Genomic DNA, 23,703 nt, shown 5'->3' on the forward strand with positions numbered 1-23,703 from the left:
TTATTGGTTTCTAAATGTTGTTCCCTGTTCTGCAAATGCTCCCATCCTTGCTGCTGAAAATTTAACAAAGTCTGAACATTGTACAATCTGGCCCCTATCTTTCCTGATTCTCAGTCTTTGCACTGGTGAGCATGAAATTCAGCATAAGGGCTGCTCCTAGGTGTTGGCTAATTAAAGGGGTCTTGGGTTCTTTTTCCTGTGGGGGAAAGTGTTAGAGGTTTTTGATTTTTACCCACAATAGGTAAAACAGCAGAGCACTAAGGAATGAGCACACACTCCAGTTACAGAGTAGGTAGCAGAGGATGGTTTGGATATTGCAGCTATTTAGAGAAAACACATGCAGAGCCTTGTATGACTAAACACTAAACATTTATTGGTTAAATACACTTAGATAGGAAAGACCTATATCTAATCTAGGACTACATAGTGGATAGGTAAGGAGAGAGAGAGAGATGTTTCCATCTGCTCTCTAGGAGGAAAGGAAGGATTGTGACTCAGCACAGGAAGTACTGAAGAGTCAGTTCAGGGGTCATAGAGTAGGGACAGGTAGGGAGACCCTGACTCACTGTCTCTACTCCCAATGCCCCTAGTGGTCATTAGGACAGTTGGTGCAAAAGGTCAATGCACTGGAAGTTCATCTCCAACAGAAAGTAATATACTCTTCTAGGCCCTGTCCATTTGTGATTTTTGCCTAGTTCCTATACAACATAAATAATAACTAGATTTACTAATCAAGTTATTAAATCAGAGAAAACGTTCAAAGTATTAATAAGAGGGAAAAGGGGAATGGTCAGGAAAATGTACATTAAAACCAAGTTTTTCTACAGTCAGTTTAAAATCCCTGGCTTAGGACACACGAATGATGTCATGCAGACTCATTTCTTCTAAAAGATGACATATTGTTGCAGCAGGGCCCAGATGCTGCTTTCTTCTTGTTTCTTTCTGTCTTCTCTTGTCTTCTCTCTTCCCCTTTCTCCTTATTTTTCTTCCTCTTCTCTTGAGCGACTGTTAGCCTCTCAGCTGCTGTCCACCATTTTTTCCCTCCTGAACATTCCAAACGTATTTGTTTGGTTACTATCTTCTGTCTTTCCCCCCTTTCCTTTCTTTCTTTTTTAAAAAAACCAGGTGCACTCCTTTTTCAAAAGAGGGGCCTGGAATCCTGGACTAAATCACCAAATGCCAGTGACAAAAGAGATGGGTACCCCCCCCCATGCCCACTCACATGCATCAACATATCCCTAATTATATTTTATCTTGGTGTAAATTTTAGGCTTGCCTGAAAAGGGGTGTACACATCTATTTATACAATCTCATGCAGTATAAGAACTACATTGTGACCTGAACTGCACCTAGGGCTGTGTGAGTCAGCATCTGTATAGTATTTCCGAAAGAGCTGAAGTTTGGGATCCTTACAAACAGAAAACAGGAGGCAAGTGGGAAGTACTGACAGACTTGGGCTGACCTGCAGATATGTTGAAGTTCAAAAAATCTGAAGGAAAAAAACCCTAAGGGGGCAAAAAGAAAAATGGAATTCTCAACTGCCCCCATGTTAGTCAGTGGGTCAGAATGTTTGTGAACTCCGACAAGCAGGTGGGCAGAGATAATGGTGAGGGGAGGGCTTGAACAAAAACAGCGGGAAACATAGCTTGAAGAACACTCCCTCAGACAGACACAAACTCTTTTACTTCTGAGGGACAAAGGTGTGTAAAACTCTTTTGTTTCCTCACTAGCCATTCCACAGCTTTGTGTTTCTGAAGGGGAAGGAAGATGAAAAGGAGCTGGGACTGAGTACCAGCATCCACCGCCCTCAAAAAACAAAACAAAACACAGACAAAATAAAAGTTGTATAGGAAGTAAGAACTAAGGTACATGAGGCGATCCTGCCTTTGTTGCTAAATTTTGCTTTTGCATCATGCTCAGCTGCCACAGGCTCAGGTAACACTTACACACCAGAGATATTTCACAACATTTTGTTGCAGATACAGATTCTGTTTAGGACCACTTCAAAGCTTCATAGGGCCTCCTGTTTTGATGCTGGGGCCAGTTCAATTTACCTTGGCCAAATCTGAAGGTGTCACTTTGAATCAGGCTGAAGTTTCAGACTTCCGCTCTAGTCCTCTCTGTTGCTCCCTGACCCCTGTACTGAGTGGGCGTGGGCAGGAGGCAGGCTGGCTTTATTTTATTTTCACTCCCACCCATTTCACCTTTAGAAAGAAATGTGCCTTTCCCACTTTTTCCTGCATCTTTTGTAGAATCTTGCAAAGAGTAGGTTTTTTAGGGATTGCAGCAATAGCAATTCCCAAGATACTCAGCATAGAGAAGGGGGGGAAACCTCCCAAGATACCCTGGAAGGCGAAGAAAAAATGTGCATCTTTAAAAAAGAACTGCCATCGCCACTGCTCCCTTGTGGCTAGGAGTGAAAATAAAATAAAGCCTGCCTGTTGCCTGCCTGTGCCCAGTAAGTGCAAGGGTTGGGGAAGCAGCAAGGAGGACCAAAGTGAGGGCTCAATGGCTGAATCAGATCAACCCCAGTTTGACCTGATGCAACCCAAACAAGACTACAGTTTGGGTTGAATTGGGTTGATTCGACTAAGTCCTATTTAGATGGTTGAACCGTCACACATTGTGTAGATTATTTACATTATTTATTTCTGAATCCCGGACCTTAATTTTAAAAGATCAGTTTTGAAAAGACAACCTTTTATAGTTGGGTCTTTTTATCCCCCCGTCATGTGGGAGTTTCTAATACACTGAAATATATTTTCTATTTCTTTTTAGGTTTTCTTTGCATTTATGTTGACTTCTCTTTTTAAAAAATCAACAAATGCTGGTTCAGTTCAGTATTTTACAACCATAGCTTTTGGATCTGTTGGTTTGGCTGTTATCATGTTGAAAGAGTTCACAATGTCTTTTGTGTGGTTACTAAGCCCTTTGTGTCAGTGTATATTTTTACTTGGTGTTGAACAGGTCAGTAAAGTGTTTAATTTACTTGCTACTATGGTATATAGTCTCATATGCAGAGTAACTTCAAATGTCCTAATGGTTTCAAATGTCAGATATGACAATACTTAAGATTTACTTCTTATAATAAAAATTTAAAACAAGTTATTTGCGTTGCTTTAAACTTTCAGTAATGTTGTTACTTGTTAATATTCCCCCCCCTCCTTGGTTAAAATGTATACTTACTGTTCTAAAATAAGAACTGTGATTTTTAAAAACATGAAATATTTCTAAGTGTACTGGTGCAAACACATTTCATCATTTCATATAAGGTGTGGACAATGTGATAATTAGCCATTGCCATCTGTAGCAAATGCCTATTAGCTGTATGTGATATCCAATTATTGCCCATAATAAACACTGGCTGACATCCTAATGAAGCACTTGTGGAATAGGATGTGCTTGAGCCATTCATGCAGGTGCAGGCGGGGTTGGGGAGTGGCTCCCTGCCCTGCCAAACCAGTTCGGCTGAGGGCACCTGAGCCGTTTCGGTGCTTCCCCAAAGAGGCACCAAACTGGCTCATGCACATCCTTGTTGTGGAAGGGCATGATGCAAACACAAAGCTGTTACGTATGCTACTTGAGCGAATCTGTTGTGCTTCCACAAGCATGCTAATAGTATTGCACTTCCAAATGCTTGCATGTGTGATAGTTGCACAGCCTGTGGCATGCCTCATCTATTTTAATGCGAACACTTCACCAAGAATGCCACCTCACAAGAGTACAACTATGCAATCTTCTTGCACTTGCACAACCTTTTCATTATACAAGTGCTTTATTAGGATGCCAGCCATTTATACTACAAGTATACTGTTTTAACACCATGAAATTGTGACCCCTAAGTAGTGATGTCTCAAATTCATAATTCCTTGGCTTAGAATATGAATTGTAGCAACTTTTAATACTTGCCTTCAATAAGAAATCAGCATCTTGGCCCCTAAATTTACCTAGCCCTTTTTTCATCTGACCAGACATTTCCTTCTGATTCCTACCCATGTACTTGGTGACAGTTGCAGCAGTGGGTGCTGTGATGACGGCAGGGAGATGTGTGTTTATCTCCACCTCCTCTTACTTTTTCTGGTGCCTCAAATACTGCAGTGGTAGTAGGGACATTTGGTGCCCTGGGAAAACAACATCTCCAGGGCTCCTAGCAAACTTACCGAAGCACTATTTTGAGCCCAAGGGAAGTGAGACGAGGGCAAGGAAGCTGATTTGAGTGCTTTCCTGTTTGGAATTTGGAAAGACAGGGTATAAATTCCCTAGAAAAGGAAGAAAAGAGGTTCCTTCTGTTGCTGTGATCATAGCAGCTGCCTCAGAGGAGGAGTGTAGAGAGGGAGACCTCCTACTCCTCAGCAATAAATGCTGCTGCAGCCAGTAGGTAAGAGGTCTCTCTCTCTCTCTCAATCTCTCTCTCTTTCTCTCCCTCTCTCTCCCGTGTGTGAGTGTGTGTGAGAGAGAGAGAGAGAGAGACAGAGACAGAGAGACAGAGAGAGACAGAGACAGGCAATTACAAACCAAAACAGGATTCTCAAGACAAAAAAGAATACTCCCCTGCCCCAAAGTGTTCTTCACTTTTCCTTATAATGGTGGGTGCCATTTCAATTTGAGCCTGTAGGAATTTGCTCATCACCAGTCCTAATGTTTTTCCATGTCCCCAGTCACCAAGATTTATATAATGTTGTACTCTCCCCACTTAATTCAACCAATAATAAACACATGCAGTTCCATAGGATCTACAGCTTTCATATTTGTTTGCAGGTTATGCATATGGAAGATTATGAAGAAGGAGCTAAGCTCGCAAATCTAACTCATGGCCCTTATCCACTACTTATTGTTTTTACCCTGTTGGTTCTGGACAGCATGCTTTACCTACTCCTGGGGGTTTATCTGGATCAGGTGATTCCAGGTACGTTTGTTAGAATCAAAATAAAATCCAGATATAAAAATAGTAGACCACTTCTAGATGGGTAGCCATGTTAGACTGTAGCAGCAAAAACTGACTGTGCCTCCCAAAAATATGTCCCTGAGGATCCCCAAACCCTCAGGGAAATAGGGACATAGATTTGTTAAGCATGGGCAGCCTCAGAGAGAAGGGGGTCATTGACAATCACAATCTCTCTCTCTCTCTCCCTCTTCCCCCTCCCTCTCTCTCCCACACACAGCAAGCCCAGGTGTGTTGACAGGAATGGGGTTAGTCTGGATGTCGTCACCTGAGTCCAACTGAGATTTAATGAATATAACTCTTTCTTCCTTTTTTATTGTTTAGGGGAATATGGATTGAGGCGAAGTATTTTCTTCTTCCTGAAGCCGTCATTTTGGTTAAAGAGAACAAGAAATTATAAAGAACTGTATGAGAGCTGCAGTACTGGGAACTTTAATTTTAATGAGATTATTGAGCCTGTGTCTTCTGAATTTCAGGGGAAAGAAGCTATCCGGTATGATTGATTTCATATGTTGCAGTTTAGATTCAACGCTCAATGTTAGCAACTAGTATTTTTGTGCAAGTAGTTAATGGAATGGGAGATCGGCAAAAAATTGCCCCTCACCTGTAGTGCCAGCACCGTGTTTGTCTGGATGTCAGCCATTATTTATTAGTAGTGTAATTGGTATATTTGTTTGTTTGTTTGTTTGTTTGTTTGTTTATTTATTTATTTATTTATTTGATTTTTATACCGCTCTTCCGAAATGGCTCAGGGCGGTATATAATCAACTGTGAATATTAAGGATCTCTATCATGTTTAATATGTGTACTCAATGTAAGGGATGTGTATAATTTTCATCTGTAAATATAGTAGGGATGTGCACAAATCAGATGTTGCAGTTCAGTTTGATCCTGAGTCGAATCATCGATGTAGCCAGCGCTGGCCAGCTGATTTGATGATTCGATTTGTGAATCATCAAATCAATTCAGTTTTACCATGGAGAGCTGGTCTACCCATAAAATCCATTTGGTAGACTAGCTCTCCCCGCAAAAGCTGTTTTTCTGGGGAGAACTGGTCTACTCAATGGGATTAATGGGTAGACCGGTCCTCTGAGAAAACCAATTGGTAGATCCCTCTCCCCACACTGAATTTTATCTGGATCAGTAGGCTATGACCCGAAATGACCTTTATAACATTAAAGAATCATTAAAAACCACCTGATTGCCTGATTTCTCTGTGGGTTGGGTGGTGGGTATCATCCATCATTCCCCACCACCCAACCTGCTGTGATGCCCCTAGAAGCCACCCGTAGGGGACAATAGGGTGTTATGGGTCCCCATTGTTTTCTATAAAAGAAACACAGCACAGCATACACACAAGCTGCCCCACACAATTATGACTCCTTACTTGCAACAGCTGCCGCAGCACAGCAAGACCCTTAGCAGCCAGAAAGCATAGCATAAGCTCAACTACAGCAACATCTTCAGCCACATTTTGATTTAGTGAGGACACCTTGCAAAGCAGATTGCAGAGCAGACCAGAGCAGCAAGTGAAGCACAAGTTACTCTCAAGGCCAGACATGGAGCTCATCACAGCAATCACCAAGAAATATTACAAACAGACACACAGAGCTGAGCTGCCACTAACACCATCTCACAGACCTTTTTGCTTCTCAATATATTGAGGTCATTCATACAAGCAAAAACTGTGTTCTACTCAGGTTTGGGAGCTGTGTGTGCTCCCAAGTTTTGATTATGTGGGTGCAAACAACTAGGTAGGAAGATAGAGAAGTGATTGTCTGGAATCAAGGGAGGAGGAAACGCTACCCAGCCTTTCCTCCTACCTTGCTTCCACACAATCAGTTCTCTTTCCTCCTACTTAGTTGTTTGCATCCACGTAACCGAAACTTGGGAGCACACACAACTCCCAAACCTGAGTATAACACAATTTTCGCTTGTGCGAATAACCTCAATGTCTTATGAAGCAAAAAGAGAAGTTAGTAGGGTTTGTAGATGAAGCAATGCAACTTTGTATGCTAAGCACTAAAAGTAGTACATATGCATCAGGTTAGTACAGATGAGAAGTTATGCCTATTCAGTACAGATGAGAAGTTATGCCCACCAGAGCCCCTGGTGGCGCAGTGGTAAAACTGCTGCCCTGTAACCAGAAGGTTACAAGTTCAATCCTGACCAGGGTCTCAAGGTTGACTCAGCCTTCCATCCTTCCGAGGTCGGTAAAATGAGTACCCAGAATGTTGGGGGCAATATGCTAAATCATTGTAAACCGCTTAGAGAGCTCCGGCTATAAAGCGGTATATAAATGTAAGTGCTATTGCTATTGCTATTCCATCCCCCACCAACACATGGTTTGCCATCTAGCCAGATTGTCCTTAATATGACAGGCACCTAAACCAATGGTTTTTAACTGGTTTTATGCTATGTTTTATTCTAATATTTTTAATGGTTTTATTTTTTATTGTGAACTGCCTGAGCTGTTTTTGGATGGGTGGAATATTTATTTTATTTTATTGATTGATTTGATTTGATTTGATTTGATTTGATTTGATTTGATTTGATTTGTATACCGTCCTTCCAAAATGGCTCAGGGCGGTTTACAATTAAAACAAACCACTAAAACAGTAAAGAGCTAAAACAAATTAAAATACAATATAACAATTAACAATTTAAAAACATTTTAAAACAACAATTAAACAATTACTGTGATTAAAAACCTTGAAATCAGGTTTTGAATTTTAAAATAAACCAAAAATTAAAACCCCCAAAATTTAGGAAGCTGAGAAAGCTTGGGTGAAAAGATGGGTTTTCAGGTGTTTTTTGAAAATTGCCAGAGATGGGGAGGATCGTTTCTCAGCAGGGAGCGCGTTCCACAATCTCGGGGCAGCAGCCGAGAAGGCCTGTCTCTGTGTAGCCACCAAACGAGTTGGCGGTAACTGGAGACGGACTTCCTCAGATGACTTCAATGGGTGGTGGGGCTTTTAACGAAGAAGACGCTCTCTTAGATACCCAGGGCCTAAACTGTTTAGGGCTTTGCAAGTTATGACTAGCGCTTTGTATTTTGTCCAGAAACCTATTGGCAGCCAGTGTAACTCCATCAGTAAAGGAGTAACGTGGTCTCTCCGAGATGACCCAGAGACCAATATAAATGAAATACATATAAATAAATAAAATGGTCCCTGTGGTTTTGAACTGAGTTATTTAGCTTTTTATGGTATTATTGTAGAGTGTTCTGTAGCCTGTTTTCTAATCTATATTACCTACAATATATGTGTATCACAACATTTCATGAGAGAAAGAAATGATGCTCTATCTGTGCGTTCAGAAAATATGTATAGTACTTTCTTTTTCGACACAGAGTTATTGATCTGGGGTAAGGATTCAGATATGTGATTCTCCACTTGAATTTTGTCCCAAATGGGCCATATTTCTTTTGGATATATAGATAAGCTTTCTATATAAACCATGTCAATAATATTTTTGTTAATATGAATATGTTATCCCTGCATATTGTTTGCTTTTATCTTGCTGAGGAAACTCAGAAGGATTTCTGCATTACTTAATAAATAAATAAATTTTGTCTTCTTTCAGAATCAACGGTGTCCAGAAATCTTTTGTTAAAAAGGGTGAAACTGTGGAAGCTCTGAAAAGTAAGCAATTTTAGGTTTTCCGCTCTCTGCCACAAGGGGGAATCCTTGCTCTTTATCTCCATCTCTTGTCTTCTGAAAGTGGGAGGGAGCAATGGGACAGCAAGCGGGCAAGTTTCCCTTAACCCTCCCTGATATATTAACTCATCTGGGTATTTTCTTTTATTCAATACTATATTAAATGGTGGCCATTTCTGAAAAATTAATGGGAATCTGCCAATGCTTGAATATTTAGTAGTGATGCTTGCAACAATGTTTTTAAATGGCATTAATTCCTTCTTCCATCTTCTTTCTTCTTTTATTAGGCTTATCCTTTGACATATATGAGGGTCAGATCACAGCATTACTTGGACATAGTGGAACAGGAAAAACAACATTAATGAACATTCTGTGTGGATTGTGCCCACCTTCTGATGGTAAAGGCTGTCAAGCTACAAAACATTTCCACTTCGTTTATTTGGGCCTATATTTCTTTTCCTGCCCCCACCTCTGATAGTTTTCTTTCTCCTTGTTTATGTCTTGGAGTGAATGAATGACATTTCCATGAAGAATCAAGGGAATAACTTGCCCTGGTCCATAGATCAATGAGTACAGCAGCAGGCAGGCACACAGACCCCAACTGCACTCACAGTTTCATGGAGCAGGCCTAGCCTCACCTACAACCTCAGTGGGTGGATGTGCAGGATTCTGTTCCTTTGCAGCAACTTGCCTTGCAGGGGAGGAATTTGGTGTGCAGCAAGCTGCTTCTACATATATCAATTTGGATAACTGTTTTGTGTTGACGGCTGTCTCAGCAATGATCTTTCCCCCCATTTTTATTGCATTAGGGTTTGCATCCATCTATGGATACAGGGTTTCTGAAATAGATGAAATGCTAGAAGTGAGAAAGATCATTGGAGTTTGCCAGCAGATGGATATCTATTTTGATGTATTAACAGTGCAAGAGAATTTATCAATAGTTGCCTCAATTAAAGGGATACATCCTCATTTTATGACGCAAGAGGTGGGTAAATGAGATGAAATTTTCATATAATACAAATATTCTGTATGACTTGAGGCAAAATAGCATTACAAATGCTTTCTTTACAAACTATTGTATAAATCTAAATACTCTTAATATTTGTGCATTATGATTCTGAAAACATAGGAATGAGGGAAGCAATTAACTAATGATTTAACGTTAAAAAAGGGGAGGGGAGGCATGTGAACCGTGTACGCAAGCAGAGGTAGAGCACCCAGCATATATTAAATCAGGGCTTGTGGACTTCCCAGATGCACTTGCTTGGCCACTTTGTGAGGGCGGATGCCGGTCTGAATGGGCCTTGGCCTGATCCAGCACGGCTTTCCCCCTATGCTCTAACCTTGTGACCCAGGAGCAGGGTCTGCTCAGCTGGGGTGGCAGTAGCTGAAGTCAAGCCAGAGTGGCCAGCCCACTTCGAGGAAGCCATAGCAAGTTTAGGCCCAGTAGCCTTGCATGAGAGAGGGGCTGAGGGCAGAACTGGGAATCCTCAGGAAACGAGAGCAGCACAGATGAAGCATCCAGAGGGGTGAAAGAGAGTGATTGCTGGGCAGCTGTGAGGATAGAGCCAGAAGGTCCAGATACACTCATCTGGGTTAAAGGCCATGGCACAGGGGGAGTCACAAAATGCAGAACCAGAGCAACCTGTGAACAAATGTGTCTGAAGCACACTGGTCTGCCAGGGGAAGCAACCTGAGATAACTGCAACTGTAACAGGTAAAGTGGAAACTTTGCAACAAACCAATGGGTCTTCCAGAGATAGATTTCCCTTCCAATCAACTGGGGGAAACAATGGCCACCTTCAGACATAATGCAGAATTGCAGGTCCAATGAACCCGTGGTTCTACTCCCTACTCCCCACGCCGCTCTCCTGTCCAAATTCGGGCGTTCAGGAGAGCCCCCTCTTTGCAGCTTCGCTGATTGCAGAGAGAAGGGGGAACTGGCTGCCTGAGCTCCTTCTTTACTGAAGGACAGCCCCAGCAACTAATAGCAGCCAGTGTGAGGGAGGAGTTTCCTCCCTCAACCCTGGTTGCAAAGCAACCAGACTGCAATGCCAGTGTTCAGACATAATGCTGGCACCGCGGAACCGAGGGTCCAGGTGGCGGTCCTCACTACAGACCAAAGGTACAAATCTCTTTCCAGGGAGGGAAACTGCAGGGCAGTTTTATGGTAGAACTGCAATTGCCTGCATTCGGATGTACAGTTTTTGAAAACAGAGGTGCCTTCACTTCCAGTTTCATGTTATGTGTGAATGCAACCAATGGCATAGCATAGGCACAGTAGCTCCTATGGAGCTACTTCTCTTGTCAGGAAAACATCACGGCACTAATTCATACAAACTTACTAGGATGTCTGTTTTCTATGATTTTTAAAACTCTGGTGCTATAACAGTCTGATTTATGTTAGTAGTCATTCTAAATCTGAGTATATGGCAGGACTTTTTGTTCTTAAGATTTAACTAGGAAACAAAAAAGAATGAAATGAGAAGCATGTGCATATCAAAGAAACAAGTGAAGGGGGTGGATCCCAAAGGTGCTGTGCTTATCAATTCTTTCTTTAGCCGTAAAACTCCCATCATGTGCATTTCAAGTTGGGAAGAGCTCTTCTTGGGCCATTCATCATATCAGAGGCCATCATATCAGAGGCCATTCATCATATCTTATGCAAATTTTTTAGTGCTAATCAGACATAAAAATCAGACATTAAAATGTATCAAAAACTGAATTATGGGTCAACTTTCCATATCTAATATGATACTCCATTTTAACACAGTTATACAATGCTTAAAATGTATACCAATTTTTTTCTCCAGAACCTCTCTTCAAGAATCACCCCTCATCTAAATACCTCTTTAGTCCTATCTAATTATTAAAAGAGGTTTGAGAATGTAGTGTAGAAAGTCTAAAAATACAACAGAATATGGGAAAACAGTGCATGTGCACTAGGGATGTGCATGAATTGATTTTTTAAAATTTGATTTGTACCCTAATCAAATCACCACCAATTTGTTTTAGGTCTGAATCTGCCCCCCTCCCCAAATCACCCCAGATTCGATTTGTACCTGAATTTTCTGAATCTGAATTGATATGGGGCAAAAAAGGGATCCCAGGGGCAAAGGAGTGGGGTGGGTGGTAGTGCCCAATTGGTGGAAGCTGCCACACAAATTTCAAAGAAATTGGACAAAGGGGTGTGTTTGTTTTTTAAAAATTAAGTTGGCATGTCTTTGTGGCAGATTCGGGGCAGAAAAGGGGTTTCGGGGGCAGAAGAGTGGGTCAGGTGATAGTGCTCCAAATGGTTGTCTGCTACCACCCAGATTTCAAATAAATTGGTGAAAGGGGTGATTTTTAAACCCCCCCAGTTTGCTTCCCCCCCCATAGGGAATAATGGGGAATTTCAGCAGGCTCATAACTCCACTTGTGGAGGCACCAGTGTGGCCCAGAGCAGGTTGTGGTGTAGTGCACATAGGGTGCCAACCACCCCCAAAACGACAAGCCCATGGGGCACTGGGATTTGATGTTTTCAATGTCTGAGGTGTTCTGAGAGTTGATTCTCTGGTAGGAAATCTAATTTCTATAAAAATTGAGGTCCGAATCTCTGAATTTTGGGGGTCCAAATCTGGGGTGATTTGTTTTGTACCCGAATCTGGACAGTTGAGCACAGGGGTCATTTATTCTGTCTACAAATCACTCGAATCAGCCAGATTCGGGTACAAATAATTTTGTACCCAAATCGATTCTCACATCCCTAATGTGCACCAGTGACATAACAACTTTTAAAACTCTCCACTCAGATCCTTGAATTTGATGCTTTTATAAGCCATCCTTAGCCTTGGGAATAGGAGTTGATTAAAGTCCAAATGAATGTAACAATATGAAAGTATGTTTTGCTTTAATTACCATTAATTATTTTTATAAGGTCCAGAATGTTTTACGAGATTTGGATATGGAGGCCTTTAAAGATAACCAGGCTAAAAATCTAAGTGGAGGGCAGAAAAGAAAGCTTTCAGTTGGGTTTGCAATTCTTGGAGATCCGAAGGTAAACACCACAAGAAACAGAATTGTTGTTTGGTACAGTAAAAACCTGTCTTTGGTTTTTTACATGGTGTGTTTCCACTTCACTGCTTGTATGTTATACTAGGGATTTGTAGACAATTATTTTGCATGTTTATTATTCTGGCTTTTAGTGTGAAAAAAGCCATGTGTTGTGGTGGACATCAGAATTGACAAGAGTTCTCCCTTTCTGTTTATAATACTATGCTGTTTTATATCTGAGTTGCTCACCTGTATCCATGCATACATCTCCTCAACCTTCCTTCTCCCAAAAACAATTGTTGAGTAGGACCGAGAATGACAGTGGAGGTAGCTCACTCCCTGTCCACTGCAGGGAGTGGAGGATAAACCCACCTCCCCATGCTGTATTATCAGCCTGGAATTTGAGAGCTTTCAAAATATACTTGTGTGGGGCAGGGGAGTGGGGTGGAGTATGGCAAGTTTTGGGTGATATGCATCTAAGTCAGTTCAGCTAACCTCAGACCTAAATGGTATAGTACACTCCAAAATATTTATAAACAGATATTTTTCTTCCTACTTGCGGGGTCTCATGAATAGTCTGTAGGTAGCCCTCTTACTGTCTAGCTAGCAGATGGGCACAGGATCATCACCTTTGGTATAAGAAGGTATATGATGATGTATAAGGTGCCTATTGTATTCTATCTAGCAATCTTTTATGCTTTGTTAATTCGAATTTTGTCCTGTAGAGCAGGGATCCTCAACGTTGGGCCCCCAGATATTCTTGGACTTCAACTCCCATAATCCCCAGCCAAAGGCCACTGGGCCTGGGGATTATGGGAGTTGAAGTCCAAGAACATCTGGGGGCCCAACATTGAGGATCCCTGCTGTAGAGAGTGGTGGGTGTGGGTGTGTGTTTGGAGTCAGAAAGGAATGGGAGGGAAAGGAGAAGGAGAAAATATGGAGTTGTTTATGAATAAAACTTATTTAAACAAATAAGATTGTTTTGTGTTTATAAGGGAAGCAGCTATAAAAGTGTACAACTTTGTATCATAAGCAAATAATGCTTCTTAAAATGAATAATAGGAGTTTTTCTATTTTTTTTCCTGGCCAATATTTAGATATTGCTTTTAGATGAACCAACTGCTGGCATGGATCCATGCTCACGACATACAGTATGGAACCTTCTGGAAAATGGAAAGGCCAATCGAGTGACGGTGTTCAGTACCCATTTCATGGATGAAGCTGACATTGTAGCTGGTAAATTCTATTTTAGGGCCTATGTATTTAGGATATTAATGTTTAATATATCGCTCTGATAGTGATTTAATCAGATCCATAATTACATCACATTGCATGACCTGACTCTGACATGTTGTTTTATCCCTTGGAAGGAACTGGGGTGGATTGTACCCCATTTGAGATTTCATGAAGTGGTGAATTGTGCTGCTTAAGTTTTGATTATTTTGCATGGACAAGATATGCTACTGATTCTTTTAGTTCGTGTATGTTTTTCCTGTGTCGTTCATGATATGAGTTTTTTTAAAACCTTTTAATTAGTCTTTTTTATTTAAAAGTGATGGGGTACATTATGCCCCCAAATCATTTCTGTACTAGCAATGCCACTAACAATGTGGGATACCAAGTACCTCAGTGCCTTCTTTATTTTGCTTTCTTCCCATATACAGCTGAGTTCTAATTCAGGTGTTGATTTTTTACTGTGCAATTAATGTTCTGGTTAATGCAACCCCCTGGTTTTTAAGTGTTTGTGTAGCTCGAGGTACTTGCTACTTCTAACTGGAGTATAGTCCTGAATACAGATGGACTGATACAGTTCATCTGTAGTCTCATGGGTATAAAAACCATTTGTAAACTAAAGTGTGCCATTGAGTCAGTGTCGATTCCTGGCAACCACAAAGCCCTGTGGTTGTCTTTTGTAGAATACAGGAAGGGTTTACCATTGCCATCTCCTGCACAGTTTGAGATGATGTCTTTCAGCATCTTTCTTATCGCTGCTGCCTGATATAGGTGTTTCCCATAGTCTGGGAAGCATGCCAGCAGGGATTCAAACCGGCAACCTCTGGCTTGCTAATCAAGTCATTTCCCTGCTGCGCCATTTATAAAGATGTTGAAAAGAGTGATCATTTATTCTGTTATGAATCTAGGAAATAACCTTGTGCATTCAGCCTCTATTCTCCTTTTCCAGAAGACATGGAAGCAGCAGGTTCTGGACTAAGCAAATGGGGACATGAAGCATGCTTACAGAATTACAGTGGTATTTTGTGGTGTCTCTGATCCCTAGCACTGTACGTGCATAGTACTTTTAACTAGTACTGTGGAATAGGGGTTGTGATATCTCAATATCCATATTAGTAAAAAAGGCATTTATTTTTTTTACAATATTATGAGGGGGTTGTAGATGGAACACCACAGGACACTTGACCTCAAAGTTGATCCTCATCTGGAAGATGGAGTTGCAGAACACTCAACACAAAGTTTTGTCATCTTTGTTCTTCTTCTTAAGGACATAAGAACAGCCCTGCTGGATCATGCTCAAAGCCTAGCTAGTCCAGCATCCTATTTCACATGGTGGCCCACCAGATGGCTCTGGAAACCATTCTTAAATGGGTTATAATCAATCCTGATTTCAACTGAGGTTAATATTTCAGAGTAATACAGAGGAAGAATAATGCAGTTTGGTAATACAAAACAGCTGTTGTCTTCGCTTTTACTATATTGTTTGGTATGACTAAAGTCCCTTCTGTTCTTATTTCTAGATCGGAAAGCTGTGATTTCCCAAGGAATGCTGAAATGTGTTGGTTCCTCTCTCTTCCTTAAAAGAAAATGGGGAATTGGCTACCGGTTGAGGTATTTGTTATTATTGTAATAGGTTGCAGACTTATTTCAGTGCGTACTATAATACAGTAGTCAGAATCTTAGCACAGTGTTGGACACTCTTAAATCTGTCAAAGTCAATTGATTGTGGCCAACTTCTACTTGCTTTCTGTTTATAGGATCTTATAACTTTGATGGAACGTTTATAAATGCTGTTCTTTATTAAGAAAATATATACTCTTTAAACTGGCTGACTTTATTGTTCTTGTTTCTAAAAACTGTAACAGTGCCTACCTTTTAAGTAATGATACTTATATTATGTTTGTATATGGTATTGTTTTCCTTAGTATGCACATAGACAGGTACTGTAATACAGAAGGTACAGCATCTTTGATCAGACAACATATTCCTGGAGCCAGTCTTTTAAAACAGAATGAAGAGCAGCTTGTGTATGCCTTACCTTTTAAAGACATGGACAAGTTTTCAGGTATAACTCCTTTCTCAATTAAGCACCGATAAAAAGGGAAGAGGTGGGTGGGGGGGATCAATGAAACCCAGGGAATACAAATGGAAAAGGTCCTAAAGATGGGTAATTTGTATTAAGCTCAAGTCTTTAACCTCTACTCTACATTTCAAAAAAGAAAGGAGAGGGCTGTGAAAGAGGGAAACTAATGCCAAACTGTGTTTTCCACAGTACATCTTATTTATTTATATGAATAATCTTCTTTCCTTCCTTTGTAAGAAAGATTTTTTTTAATGTGGAAAGTATTGAGAGGGTTCTTTCCCCCAGCCCCCCACCCCACCCCCATGTCCCCAGATACCATCTTGTCACTGTCATAATAGAAGAGAAGCATTTCCCTCTCATTTGTATGGAATTGGACTTGCAAAGTTATACACAGCCATCAGACCCCACAACTTAAAGGCATACATCTCTAGTTTATTTTTAAATTTTTAAATTTTAAGTTTTTGTATATGTTTTTAACTTGTTTTATGCTATTTGTTAACTACTCAGAGATGAAAGTTTGAGGCGGTGTACAAATTTGATAAATAATGATAAAATACTAAAGGAACATGCCTGCAAGGAAATGTAATTTTATTTTAAGCAGTAGCTTTACTTCCTCCTCTTCTTCTTCTAGCCTTATTTTCTGATCTGGACAGCCATTTACATTTGGGTGTTATTTCTTATGGTGCTTCTATGACGACCTTGGAGGACGTGTTCCTCAAGCTGGAAGTTGAAGCTGAAATTGATCAAGAAGGTGAGAAGTGTTGACTGTCTCTCCTAATCACAATATGGTTTCCTTCTTCATGATATTGTGATCATGTCCAAATATAAGTGTGAATAAAATACCACTTGGATTTATAAAATACAATTTCTATTATAGAAGCACTGTACAAGATCATATCATTTGGAAGTATTTAGAATGGGCTCCCCCCGCCCCCAGGTATAACTCCTGAAAACGTCTGGTACATTTTTTGTTTCTTTTCTGTTTTAATTCCCTTTATTTTATTTATTTAAAAATTACCCTTCCTTTTTCAAATATTCAAGGCAGCTTGCATAAAATAATAAAATAAAATAATAAAATACAGTGGCTGACATCTAGACTAGTACTGTCTGCTCACTTCCAGACTACACTGTACCATCATGTAAACAGGGGGAGGGGAGATTTCTGACAAACTCCCTTTCTCTCCGAAACCTGCTGTGCGTCCCCAAAATTTATCCCTGAGGGTTTCTTGACCCTCAGGGGCATATTTTTGGATCCACAATGGATTTTTTCTTCCACCCCCTCTTCCATTCACACAGTGGTGCAGCGGTAGTATGGAAGACAGCACTGCTGCACCAGGGCAGCGCTAATCTATATGTCGGCCAATTAAAACAACAATCCATTTAAAAAACACAAAGATGATCACAGGAGCATAAAACTACCTCTTTAACAGAGTGCACTAAAACAATCATAACAATGGAATAGAAGCAATATGTAGGAGTATCAAACAATTAAAAATACAAGTTATTTAGTTTCAAAAGGCCTGCTGAGATAGTCAGGTCTTGAGCACTCATCTAAAGGTGCTCAAGAGGGTGCCATTGTTTAAATAGCAATGCCATTTTTGCCTTCCTTCTCCTGAGGCTGGCTCCTGGATGGTATTGATAGGTGATGCTGCCAAAAGAATGTATATTCCTGATAATACTGGTGAGAGACCAGGTGGGTGCTGGGGGCTCCTTCTGCTGTTGCCTGCCTGCTCCTGCTTCCCCTGTGGGGCTGCTGCCTCTGTGGGGGAGTGTGTGCATGCAGGATTGTGACAAGCTCCTGGGTGACTCAGCAGTTGCTTGGGTCATCTGCCCAACTTTAGGCTTTATAGGAACGCTGCCTGTCGTCCCTTTGGGGGAGCCACTTCAGAGGATAACAAGGATGAGGGCCAGGCTGTTTGGCTCAAGATCCTTTGTGGGTGTGTAAAGAAGGGTGGGTATTATAATTGGGCTTCTTTTTGAAATCTTGGGTGAGCTGAGTTTTAATATGTCTGGGTCTGTCTGGAGATGGGGAGACAGGGTGTGTGTCCACTGATTTTGGGGCAGCAATTCCAGTGGTGGTGGGGAATAGAAGAAGTAACATTGACAGGCCAGCAGGCCATTTCAGGAGAAGGGAAATGAGAAACTTAATTGCTGTCTCCCCTTCTGGATGTCCTGCAAGCTCTTTGACCTTGGAAAGCAATGCCAGCCACCCACAGAGCCTTATCTTACTCCTTTGTAATGTTTGGTCATCCAGAATAAACCTGAAATCACCCATGATTTGATTCTGGATGAAGGGGCCAATCTGGTATGTATTACAGAGACTTGGTTCGGGGAGGCTGGTGGCCCATTCTGGTCCCAGCTTCTTCCTCCAGGGTACTCTGTTGAGGAGCAGGGGAGGGGAAGTGGACGGGGATCTGGAGTGGCTGTGGTCTACAAGAACAATATCTCACTTGCCAGGATCCCTGTGGAAGTGTCTGACCATTTTGAATATGTGTACCTAAGTTCGGGGACCAGGGATAGACTGGAACTTCTGTTGGTGTATTGATTGCTCTGCTGCCTGACAGAGTCCCTAACTGAGTTGCTGGACTTGGTCTTGGCCTTGGCGTTGGAGTCTCCCAGGCTTGTGGTGCTGGGGGACTTCAGTGTTCACTTTGGGACCAATTTGTCTGGGGTGGCTCAGGAGTTCATAGCAGCCATGACAACTATGGGCCTATCCCAGGTGGTCTCGGGACCAACATATATTGCTGGTCTCACACTTGATCTGGTCTTTCACTCTGAACAGGGTGGTGTTCCATGGGTGGGGACTCCTGTGATTTCCCCTTTGTCATGGACAGACCACCATCTGGTTAAGGTTGGACTGACAACCACGTCCCACCTCCACAGGGGCGGGGGGGGCATTAGGATGGTCTGCCCAAGAAGGTTACTGGATCCAATATGATTCCAAGAAGCCTTGGAGGGATTTAGTGTTGGCTCTGCTGGTGACCCTGTTGACACTCTGGTGGAGAACTGGAATAATCAACTCACCAGGGCAGTGTGCACGATCGCTCCTAAGCGTTCTCCCTGACCCACTACAGAACTGGCCTCTTGGTATACAGAAGAATTATGGGGGCTGAAGCAGCGAGGTAGACAACTGGAGCACAAGTGGAGGAAGACTTGACTCGAATCCAACAGACTATTACATAAAGAGCACTTGAAGATCTATGCTCAGGCAATACATGTGGCAAAGAAACAATTCTTTTCTCCCGTATTGCCTCACCAAGTTCACTTCCGGCAGAGTTGTTCAGGGTCATGAAGGGGCTAATGTGCGCTTCTTCCCCCTTGAATCAGTACTTAGAACCAACAATTACTTGCTGTGATGTTTTTAATGAGTTCTTTGTGGACAAAAATCTCTCATATTCGGGCTGACTTGGATTCAAACTCCACAATCGTTATAGAGTCTGATGCCGAGGTATCCAGCAGCTCCTCTTATGTGATGACCCTGGATCAGTTTCAGTTTGTGACTCCTGAGGATGTGGACAAGTTGTTTGGAGTGGTGCAGCCTACCACCTGCCCTCTTGATCCTTGCCCGACATGGCTTATACTATTTGGCAGGGAGGCTGTTGCAGAGGGCCTGGTAGAGATTATAACTGCTTCTCTGAGGGAGGGCAGGATGCCTCCATGTCTTAAGGAGGCAATCATTAGACTGCTTCTGAAGAAGCTTGCCTTGGATCCCTCAGAGTTAAATAATTACAGGCCTGTCTCCAACCTTCCATGGTTGGGCAAGGTGATTGAGAAGGTGGTGGCCTCCCAGCTCCAGGCGGTCTTGGAGGAAACTGATTATCTAGACCCATTTCAAACTGGCTTTCGGGCAGGCTATGGGGTGGAGACTGCCTTGGTCAGCCTGATGGATGATCTCAAACTGGGAATTAACAGAGGAAGCGTGACTCTGTTGGTCCTTTTGGATCTCTCTGCGGCTTTCGATACTATTGACCATAGTATCCTTCTGGAATGTCTGAGGGGATTGGGGGTGGGATACACTGCTTTGCAGTGGTTCTGCTTCTACCTCATGGGCAGATTCCAGATGGTGTCTCCTGGAGACTGTTGTTCTTCAAAATCTGAACTTTCGCGTGGTACCCCTCAGGGCTCTGTATTGTCTCCAGTGTTGTTAACATCTACATGAAACTGCTGGGAGAGATCATCAGGGGATTTGGTGCAGGATGCAGCCTGTGGCTTCCGGTGGCATCTGGTGGGCCACTGTGCGAAACAGGTTGCTGGACTAGATGGGCCTTGCACCTGATCCAGCAGGGCTGTTCTTATATTCTTGTTCTAATATGCTGATGGCACACAAATATATTTCTCCATGTCAACATCATCAGGAGAAGGCATAACCTCCCTAAACACCTGCCTGGAGGCAGTAATGGGCTGGATGAGGGATAACAAACTGAGGCTGAATTCAGATAAGACAGAGGTACTTATTGTGCGGGGTTGATACTTGGGAAATTTTTTTGATCTGCTGGTACTGGAAGGGGTCACACTCCCCAGAAGGAACAGGTAAGCAGTCTGGGGGTGCTTCTGGATCCGAACCTCTCCATGGTGTCCCAGGTTAAGGTGGTGGACAGACGTGCTTTTTATCAGCATCGGCTGATACGCCAGCTACGTCTGTTTCATCATCATCATCATCATTATTATTATTATTATTATTATTATTTCCATTTCTATACCACTCTTCCAAAAATAGTTCAGGGCGGTTTCCAAAGAGAAACAATAAATAAAAAAAATGGCTCCCTGTCCCCAAAGGGCTCACATTCTAAAACGAAACATAAGATAGACACCAGCAACAGTCACTGGAAGTACTGTACTGGGGGTGGATAGGGCCAGTTACTCTCCCCCTGCTAAATAAAGAGAATCACCACAGTAAAAGGTGCCTCTTTGCCCAGTTAGCAGGGGTTAGCAGGGGTTGCCTCTTTGCCCAGTTAGCAGGGGTTAGCAGAGATGAACTACCTCAAAACAGTGCTACATCTGCTGGTAACTGCTAGGTTGGATTACTGCAATGTGCTCTATGTGGGGCTGCCTTTGTACGTAGTCTGGAAACTGCAGTTGGTTCAGAACCCAGCAGCCAGTTTGGACTCTGGGTCATCTAGGAGAGACCATATTACTCCTGTGTGGAAGGAATTGCACTGGCTACCGATATGTTTCCGGGCAAAATACAAAGTGCTGGTGATTACTTATAAAGCCCTAAATAGCTTAGGGCCTGGGTATTTAAGAGAACGTCTTCTTCTCCATGAGCCCCACCGCCTACTAAGATCATCTGGAGAGGTTCACCTGCTGCCACCGCCAACTTGTCTGGTGGCTTCTCAGGAACGTGCCTTCTCTGTTGCAGTCCCTGGACTTTGAAATGTGCTCCCTGTTGAAATAAGAGCCTCCCCATCTCTGGCAACTTTTAAAAAGGAACTCAAGACACACTTATTCACCCAGGCTTTTAATTAGATTTATAGTTTTAAATAATTTTAATACTGGGTTTTAAACATATTTAATCTTTTTAATGCTTTTAATTGTAAACTGCCCTGAGATGCAAGTTTTGGGTGGTATAGAAATATTTTAAATTAATAATAATAATAATAATAATAACAACAACAACCTGTAGCCAAAAATTGGTGGGACCATAAAACTGAAAAAGTTGTAGAAAATGAAGATGCAAAAATAGTATGGGACTTCTGACTACAAATAGACAAACATCTGCCACACAATACACCACACCAGGTATAACTGTAGTCAAGAAAAAAGAAAACCAAGTTAAAATAATTGACATAGCAATACCAGGTGATAGGAGAATAGAAGAAAAAGAAATAGAAAAAAATAACAAAATACAAAGATCTACAAATTGAAATTGAAAGGCTGTGGCAGAAGAAGACCAAAATAATCCCAGTACTAATTGGTGCCCTAGGTGCAATTCCAAAAGACCTTAAAGAGCACCTTTACACCATAGGGGCCACAGAAATCACCACCAGCCAGTTACAAAAAGTAGCTTTACAGGGAACAGCCTATATTCTGCAACAATATCTATAATAACAATAACAATACTGATAATAAAATTCAGCCATCTCAGGTCCTTGGGAAGAACTCGATGTCTGGATAAAACAAACCAGTCAATAACACCTGTCTGACTGTGTAAACAAACAAACAACAACAACAATAATAATACTGTGGCACATTTCATTTAGTATACTGCTTAAAATTGCAGTCAATATGATACCAGCTTTATGGACCAATGATCTGATCTGAAGAGATACGTTCTATGTTTCTGAACAGTTTCTTCTATTTCCTAGATTTTAGTGCATTTAATCCACAGCAGCCTGAAGAGGATGTAGACCCAAAATCTCTTGATGAGTTAGAGCAAAGCTTATTAATGCTATCGGGGACATCTCGTGCACTGAGCAATAAGTCTCTTTGGAAGAAGCAGGTCTGTGCTGTGGCAAAGATTCATTTCCTTAATTTAAAACGTGAAACGAAAAGCATGGCAGAGATGTAAGTATTTCAACTTTGCATTTCATTGACCAAAATATTGGAACGCAGTTTATTGGAGTGAGAAATGGAAACAAAATCAGAAGCACAGATTTTACAAGTTGATTGTATAGCATCTTTCTGAAGTAGAAGACCTTCTGTAGCAAGCTCTTAATGGTTAGAGATGATGGTGGCATGCAAGTCTTCAGATGAAACGGTGACTGAAATGTGAACTACTTCACCAAATGAAAACCTCCATTAGTTTAGGAACTGACTGAACTGGAGGGGACTTGCACATCCGTTAGTAGGGGTTGAGTATTTTTGGTTCTTTTAATGGCGAATTGATGGTATGTTCCATATTTAGAAATATGATCCAGTTCACTGTGGGCTCAGTGTTGGTCTCAGAAGAATTTTTTGGTTCTTTTAATGGCAAATTCTTGGTATTTTGGGTTCTTTTAATGGCGAATTGATGGTATGTTCCATATTTAGGAATATGATCCAGTTCACTGTGGGCTCAGTGTTGGTCTCAGAAGAACTGTCATAACCCTACACCCAGACTAGTATTGTGCTGGTATAATGCAAGAAAGATGCACACCCAGGGCTGTCCCTAGGTGGGTGTGGGGCTGGGGATGAATCAGCATGTGTGGGGCCTCCTTATGATTCCATGTGATTCCAGAATCCATATTGATTGATGACATACAGTGTAAATAGTGTAACTGAGTGAGGTTTTTGGACATGTCCAACCAGCTTGGACATATAGTGCATTTGTAAAGAAAAAAATAAAAATAAAAGCACAACACATGCTCCTTGCTTCACAGTTCTCACTCAGACCTTATTTATTTATTTATTGTTCAATTTTTATACTGCCTTTCATAAGGCATCTCATATATATCAACAGATTGCCCAATCAATATAAAAACTAAATGTCCAGAGCCTTCCCAATCTGCCCTACATCTGTGCCTGATATCAAAGCCTAATGGCAAGCCATTCCATAAATATTCAAAGGGAGGGGGGAATAACCACAAAAAGGAAACCACATGATATCTCCATTACTAAGTCTGAGGAGGAGTCCGACTGTCTACAGGCAAGGCAGGGCAGAGGGTGTGAGCAGGACTGTGGTGGGCATGGGCAGCCAGGGCTGGCCACTCTGCCTCCTTTCTTCCTTCTCTGCAGCAGGCAGCCTGCCAGCTGGCACTGAAGAGCTTCAGGCTGGCCGGAAGAGAGAGGCCTCTCTGGAAGCCCCACCCACCTGCTGAACAGCTGAGAGGCGGCAG

General features: G+C 41.8%; 1 protein-coding gene across 8 annotated transcripts in view; it reads left to right on the forward strand.

Annotated features, from left to right (window-relative positions):
* Positions 1-23,703, forward strand: part of LOC128344093 (cholesterol transporter ABCA5-like) — a 91,037-nt gene that overhangs the window by 19,496 nt on the left and 47,838 nt on the right. For all 8 annotated transcript variants that reach the window (XR_008315669.1, XM_053293585.1, XM_053293584.1 and 5 more), the window contains 12 exons: positions 2,779-2,967; positions 4,759-4,906; positions 5,267-5,435; positions 8,528-8,586; positions 8,889-8,999; positions 9,411-9,586; positions 12,518-12,637; positions 13,731-13,869; positions 15,387-15,477; positions 15,792-15,931; positions 16,581-16,700; positions 22,255-22,453. Coding sequence is in view for 7 of the 8 variants with exons in the window: in XM_053293585.1 (XP_053149560.1) it covers positions 2,779-2,967; positions 4,759-4,906; positions 5,267-5,435; positions 8,528-8,586; positions 8,889-8,999; positions 9,411-9,586; positions 12,518-12,637; positions 13,731-13,869; positions 15,387-15,477; positions 15,792-15,931; positions 16,581-16,700; positions 22,255-22,453 (1,661 nt within the window). In the remaining variant the exon portion in view is untranslated. The remainder of the gene's footprint in view (positions 1-2,778; positions 2,968-4,758; positions 4,907-5,266; positions 5,436-8,527; positions 8,587-8,888; positions 9,000-9,410; positions 9,587-12,517; positions 12,638-13,730; positions 13,870-15,386; positions 15,478-15,791; positions 15,932-16,580; positions 16,701-22,254; positions 22,454-23,703) is intronic.

This window comes from Hemicordylus capensis, chromosome 2 (assembly GCF_027244095.1).
Source record: "Hemicordylus capensis ecotype Gifberg chromosome 2, rHemCap1.1.pri, whole genome shotgun sequence".
Lineage (NCBI taxonomy): Eukaryota > Metazoa > Chordata > Lepidosauria > Squamata > Cordylidae > Hemicordylus > Hemicordylus capensis.